General features: G+C 30.4%; 1 protein-coding gene across 1 annotated transcript; it reads right to left on the reverse strand.

The window, feature by feature from the left end:
- Positions 1–808: 808 nt before the first annotated feature.
- LOC131653792 (protein trichome birefringence-like 39) lies at positions 809–4,427 on the reverse strand. Its single transcript, XM_058924077.1, has 5 exons — positions 4,021–4,427; positions 3,687–3,858; positions 1,793–1,968; positions 1,534–1,692; positions 809–1,354 (listed from the first exon to the last, which is right to left on the reverse strand). The coding sequence occupies exons 1-5, from the start codon at positions 4,335–4,337 to the stop codon at positions 1,066–1,068; spliced, it is 1,113 nt and encodes a 370-aa protein (XP_058780060.1). The 5' UTR covers positions 4,338–4,427; the 3' UTR covers positions 809–1,065.
- Between the last annotated feature and the right edge of the window lie 2,201 nt (positions 4,428–6,628).

Here is a 6,628-nt window from a genome sequence, read left to right on the forward strand (position 1 = left end):
ATTAAATGAAGGGAAGGGAAGGATGAAACTAAAAGAGGGAGGTGTATATAGAAACCCCTTACTTTACACCTGATTACACTGCCGAACCCAACTAAATTGGAGGCCCTTAGGCCCATTCCAATGTGAATTATTTATAAATTGCAATTCTTTGAATTTTTTGTACCTCACCTTTCAAGTTTTACCTGACAATCTTTCTTTTTTTTATTATTCTAAAAATGTTTATGAATAAATTTGGGAGTGTCTAAGAATGAAAATTTCAATAATATATTAAAATTTTAATATAATATTTGAAAAAGAAGAAAAGAAATTTATACTATTGAAAATTTTGAATTTCTGCTAATGTAAAAAATAAATTTATTTTTTTGAAAATGCACTACCTAAGTGTGACCGTGACAGATTAAATTTTCCACTTCTATCTAAATAGAATTTTTAATCAAAGATCCATGTTTTTTTTTTTCACACCGATTATGTATATTGTTAGAATGGATAATAATTTATTTATTAATATAATCAAAATTATACAGAAATAATGAAGGAAAAAAATCTTTTACTCAAAATAGAAGGGTTAAAAAATTATGATCATCTAAACCAGAGGCTTGGCTTGCTCATAGTAAAAATTAAGGTAATTTTTTTTTTTTTGACAGATTAAGGTAATGTTTTAAGATAAGTTTAAGCAGCCAATATATTTCTAATTTAAAGAGAATAAATGATGCTTATATTGCACTAGTTCACAAAGTGGGAATATTCTCTACTTTTTTTTTTCTCTATTCTATCACTTTTTAAAAAAAAGCAATTCACTATCACAACAGATCCATCAGCACGTTATTCCACAAGAAAGTTCTCTGCAACTTACAAATACTTTTCAATATTCCAAACACTGTCTATTTGGTACAACAATCAAGGCACGTTTCTGCCAAAACAATATATGAAATGAAAATGTACAATCAACCCTTTTATTGTCCAATTGAAATAACTCACTATACCAGATTAAATAATTAATTCCTATGGTAGAAAACAATAGGTTTTCCTAACCTAAGAAAAACATACACAATTTCTTCCACCAATTCAACCAAAAAGAGCTGCATGAAGAAGAACATTCCATGTATCAGGAAGTCCTGGAAGACACCAATGACTACAATCTGTTGACATAACACCACTGTACCCTTCTGGATGTGCATCTTTTCTGTATTGTGAAAGTGTTGTCACGTCGAGAAAATACACCGGCTTTTTTAATCTGTTCAATACTTTGTTCACTATCACCCAAGCCATTGGTGTTCCTGCTGGGTACTTCAATCCAAAGAATGGTTGTGTCTCCCTCATGCATGATTTCGCTGGTTGATTCCAATCTCGACCCCTAATTCACCAAATATTGCACACCAACATAAATATATAATTAATAAAACTTAACCCGTCTAACTCAATTGATAGATACAAAGTTATGGTAACGCGCACATGGAGAGAATATGTCAAAGTTAAAGGAATTCAAATATGTACTCAATCAATTAAATTAAAAAATTATTAAAAAAAACTTACTCGTAGTGCACCGGAGAAATTCCTAGAAAGAAGACTTTGGTTTGGGTTGGATTTACGTTGATGTTAACCCATCTAGCCCAAGTTGTCAAGCCTTTGTAGAATGCAATGAATCTGTTCATGTCTTTGTACAACTTGCCACCTTCTTGAATATAATCCCATCTATATTCAAATGTCAAAAACAAACCCATATTAATCAATGTTGCTAATCACCTCTTAATAGTAAAATTGATTGTGATCATGATGTTAAGTTAGATCCTACGGTTGTGCGTTGCCGGTATGGGTCCACCAATGCCACGTGTTGAAAATCAGTACATCCATCCCTCTCCAAGCATCACCACTCTTTATTGAGTCTAACTTTAGAACATTCCCAACATTTTCACGATCTAGGTCTACTAAGTATGGTGTGCGGAATAGAAATAATTGGAGACCATAATCCTGAAAAAAATTAAAATAACAAAATTTTAAATTTTTCTTTAGATTGTCTCTTGTCAAGGACGCTATCACATATGTAAATAAAGCCGTGTGATCATGATGAAACAGTCTATTAGATATATTTTAAATTTAACAGTTTATGGTCACATATCTTCTTATGCATGATTGTATGTTGTCGTCGACGACTTGTGACCTAAATTTCTATGGAAGTAGAAATTTCCACACACTAAATGATGTGATTTTTTGCTTAAGTTCAATGAAAATGAAAAGTACCATGGAATATAAATAACTAGATGAAAAAGAAAATTCCTTCCTTCATCACATTTATGTGGCCCAATATTTGTGACACTTTGTAGTTTACTGACTTTATACAGCAAAAGCCGTGCAAGCAGAGGATTGTATCTGAATTAGGTCACCAGTGTCAAGTGGTCCATTTAAAAAGAAATAATTGAAGGACAACAATTGGAAGGATTAAGGCCTAAATTACTAATTATATATTCATATTAGTTTTATAAAAGAAATGTCTTCAAGCCTAGAAGGTGGAAGGAATATGACATTAATATTAAATTTATCTATCAAAATCAAAAATCAAAAAACATAATAACTTAAGACCAAAAAATGATTTTAAAATGAAGGAACAAAAACTTCTTTTTTAAATAGAGGATTAAAAATATATTTAAATAGTATCTATTATATACTATTGTTACTACTCCAACATTATTTAAATGGGTCACTTCAAATCTCAATTTTTTTGGTAGATAACTTGATTGATGCTTATATCAAGGGCAAACATAATAAAGCAAGTATTCAACTAAATAATTCAACAAGATATTTCTTGAAGTAAGAAAAACCAAAATCAAATTATTATTATTATTATCATTAATCATTGAAGTTTAAAAAGGGATAGTGAAAGAAGAATATATTAGCTGAGCAATGTTGTATTCATGATTTAGTTACCACTAATGATGATTGTTGACTGCTAGAAAAACTAGGTGTCAAACACTAATTATTTCTAATTAACAAATTTGTCAACAAAGTTTCTATATAAAGCAAAAAGGTATTGGTAATTACAAGCATACACTACTATATGTCACTATGATTTTGTAAATTCATCCTTAATTCAAGCTTACAAGTATCTTTTCTTTTTCTGGATCCAGCTTTTTAAAGAAATCAAACTTTAAAAAAATATACATTTTTATTAAAATTTATAGTACTCAATGGAGTATATTTGATTTTGTTATAAAAACAAATTATTTTTAAAAAAAAGTTTTGCACGAGGAAAATAGTAGAAAAATTGAATTATTTACTAGGTAAATTATTACTATGCATAGTAATTAATATATCCATGATAGATTTACATTTATTATTCTTTAGTTTAAATGTCCCAGCAAAGGGAAAAACACTCCACCAAACCCGTTTCACACTTTATTGTTCACGCTCCATGTTTCACACAAATTTTAAATTGAAATAATTTTCAGCACAAATTTCGCAACTGGTCCAAGAAATTTGAAGAAAATAAAAAATGAGTTCACACAAGAAAATTACCCATAAAGTTTCCAATTTAGGTGAAAAACAGAAAGGCAAAGAGAAAAAAAAGAAGACACCAATTGCATGGACACAATTAAACACCAAACATAACAAACATCATTTCATTACCATTAAATTCAAAATTTTCAAAAATAGAAATTAAAAATATAAAAAAAAAATTCAAAAAAACTAACCAGAAATGTTATTGTGGAAATTGCACTTTGTTTTGAGAATGAAGTTCTTGTTTTTGGCACCCAAGAATGAATCATACATGCCAATGAATTGAACTGATTCAAACTCAAAGAATCACCAACAAACATAATCTTCTTTCCTCTATACTTTGCTAGAAAATCCAATGCATTGAACCTAAACAACCAAAAACAAACAAACAAACAATTTCAAACTCATGAAAACGAGACTTCTAACTCGCACCTGTATCAGATATAAAAGTTAGTTATCTCAGTGTAACTAACTTTTATGTCTGATAAGTACGAGTTAGTTAATAGACTCGAAGAAGAAGTTAGCTACCTTGGTAAAGAGCAAGTGAGTGGCTGCCATCTATATTTCTGATACTGGCTATCAGGTCGACCGTATTTCTGACAGTTGAATTGTGGATCTATGAAGGGACAAGAAGAAGGATCATAGAGAGGATACGAAGCGTCATAGACCCATTTGCCACGAAACAAATTGCACGTTCCTGCGAGTTTTCTTTCGGTACTACTATTGGAAATGGTAGTTGCTGTTGTGGTTGTTGGGTTGAGGTTATTGAATTGGTGAGCTTTTGTTTGGTGGGAAGAAAATAGAAGAAGCAGAGATAGAAACAGAGTGGGTAACAGAAAACCCATTTTCTTGGGTTTTGGACCTTACTCTGAAGAGGTTTCTGTTGAAGAAAAAAGGACCAAGAGTGCAGAAAAAGTTGTCTGAAACTATGCCTTTTATAATGTTAAATTTAATCGTGCCTGTGACTAAGAGAGAGAAAACCCAAGTTGTCATGGTGCCGAATGCTCGAGTTTAAGAGTATGTTTCTCTCAAGATTTTAAATTTGAACTTTTTTATGTGTTATCAGAGCAAAGATCTTAAAAGAGTTTTGCTCTGATTTTAAATAGATCTCTGTTAATAAACGGTGAAATTGACGCATTTACATTAGTCGGTTTCAAGATCAGATAAATTTTTTTAAAAAAATGTATAAACATGATTATTTTTAATTTTTTTAATTTTTAATTTTTATGATATGTTTGTTTAATTCTGTTTGCAGTCAGAAACAAGAGAAGTTTGGATGGGTTTCTTTAACAGAGGCATGTGGTGTGGTGGTGGGGTTGGATCTGTGATATTGATTCTTTGCTTTTGAAAATTCTTAGGATTATTGTTAAATTGATTCAAGTCATGTCACATGTGGGAATTGATTTTTTTTCTTATAAGTTAAAGTAATTCTTTTGGACATTTTTTGTTTTTTTCTCACTATGTTAAATGAATCTGTATTTTACATTATAATACTAGCTCATCTTGTGGGGAGTTCAATGTTTGGAGACTTTGGCTGCTGAAGACTCACATAGTAATACAAATTTAATATTCACTTCATTGTTTATTTATTTTTGAAAAGTTTAAAAGAATATCATCAACAAAATTCTTAAATATAATATGAGAATCCTGCTAAAGTCCTGAGTTCGAATCCTGCTAAATGCTATCAATTCTTGCGTGGGTCAGTTTATACAGAACTTTGTTCTGGTTTTAAATTGGGCCCCCGCTAGTGGATGGTGGGATTGGTCTCTCTTGGATTAGTCGGTCCCAAAGCCGGATACCAAGATTTTCAAAAAAAAAAAAGAGAGAAATTGTAACCTATGAAACACTGATACCTCAAATATGATTCTGATATTGACACAGCAGCAATTTTGATAATAACTTTAAAATAAATAAATTAATTAAATATAATCACAAGTGACGGTATAGATGTCCAACACCTGCGTAAAAACAATTTTTTCAGAAAAGAAATAATGTACAAAGAGTCGCATTGATCCAAATAAACCTGGTTACCCAAAGATTCATACAAAACAACAAACTCCAACTTTTTATTTAACTCAAATAAATATGTTTAACAACAAAGACAAACGAGATGGCAAACACCCACTAACTACCTAAACACTAACACTGTAAGCAATTTTTTTTTATCATTGTATATGAGTTATAATAAGGATGATAACTTGATATTTTTTAACAAAATATTCAAGACCAAAATCTTTTGTTGAAACAGGGCGGTGGTTCCCCTCTCTTAAATAAACTAAACATATGTAAACCAACAATAAAAACAAACTAATCTTACTAAACTAAATGAGATTTACTATCTGAATCAAATTATGTCACAAAGATGTATATATTAACAACTATTTTTATTTAGCTAATTAATCTCAAGATCAAATTATGTGATAATGATCTATTAACAATTATTTTTATTTAGCTAATTAATTTCAAAATCTTTTAAATAGTGTCTCTTATAATTTTTTAGTTCTTTCTCGGTTGAAAATTAAAGGACAACTAATGTTTATGGATGTGTTCAAATATGACAAAGTTAAAAAGATAAAAGTGTCTCATAGACAAAAGTGAAAATTGCTTTCAAATTTGTCTAAATGAATTTTGGTCAGTTTTTGTACTTAACATCCACCAGTGGAATATGCCTTTAATCTGTCTGAAGGAACCTTTGGTCAATTTTTTGCACTAAACATCCACTAGTGGAAGTTATCTTTAAATTTGTCTCGAGCTACTGAAAGTGTGAATTTTGAATTCAAAATATACAAAACTTTATGAAGTGGTGCATAATGTAACTATAGGTGAACCATTGCAATCTTATGCTGAAAAGGTGTTGTTTCATCAAGATTCATCATCTGACCATGAAGCAGTCAATCCTTTGGGTTTGAGACATGAAAGGCATTATGTTCTAATGTGCCCACGTTCTTTATTGCACGAAATCCCTTTATCTTGGATATTGCTGATGTCAGATGAGGTGTCTTTGACTTTTGCTTTTTCCCTTCTTTCTAGTCTTTGCAACATACTTTTACATTGACTTCAAGAAATGCAATGGTGTTTAAAAATATTTTCTCATAATCCGTAGTTCCATAATTTATTCTCCCTGGAGCTCACCCAA

This window comes from Vicia villosa, linkage group LG2 (assembly GCF_029867415.1).
Source record: "Vicia villosa cultivar HV-30 ecotype Madison, WI linkage group LG2, Vvil1.0, whole genome shotgun sequence".
NCBI lineage: Eukaryota > Viridiplantae > Streptophyta > Magnoliopsida > Fabales > Fabaceae > Vicia > Vicia villosa.

Excerpts from the sequence above, each read along its gene's own strand:
- LOC131653792 (XM_058924077.1), bottom strand. The coding sequence starts at position 4,337 with ATGGGTTTTCTGTTACCCACTCTGTTTCTATCTCTGCTTCTTCTATTT. Across the intron at positions 3,859-4,020 it reads CTCACTTGCTCTTTACCAAG|GTTCAATGCATTGGATTTTC; the intron begins GTAGCTAACTTC and ends TTGGTTGTTTAG. Across the intron at positions 1,969-3,686 it reads TTTCCACAATAACATTTCTG|GATTATGGTCTCCAATTATT; the intron begins GTTAGTTTTTTT and ends AATTTTTTTCAG.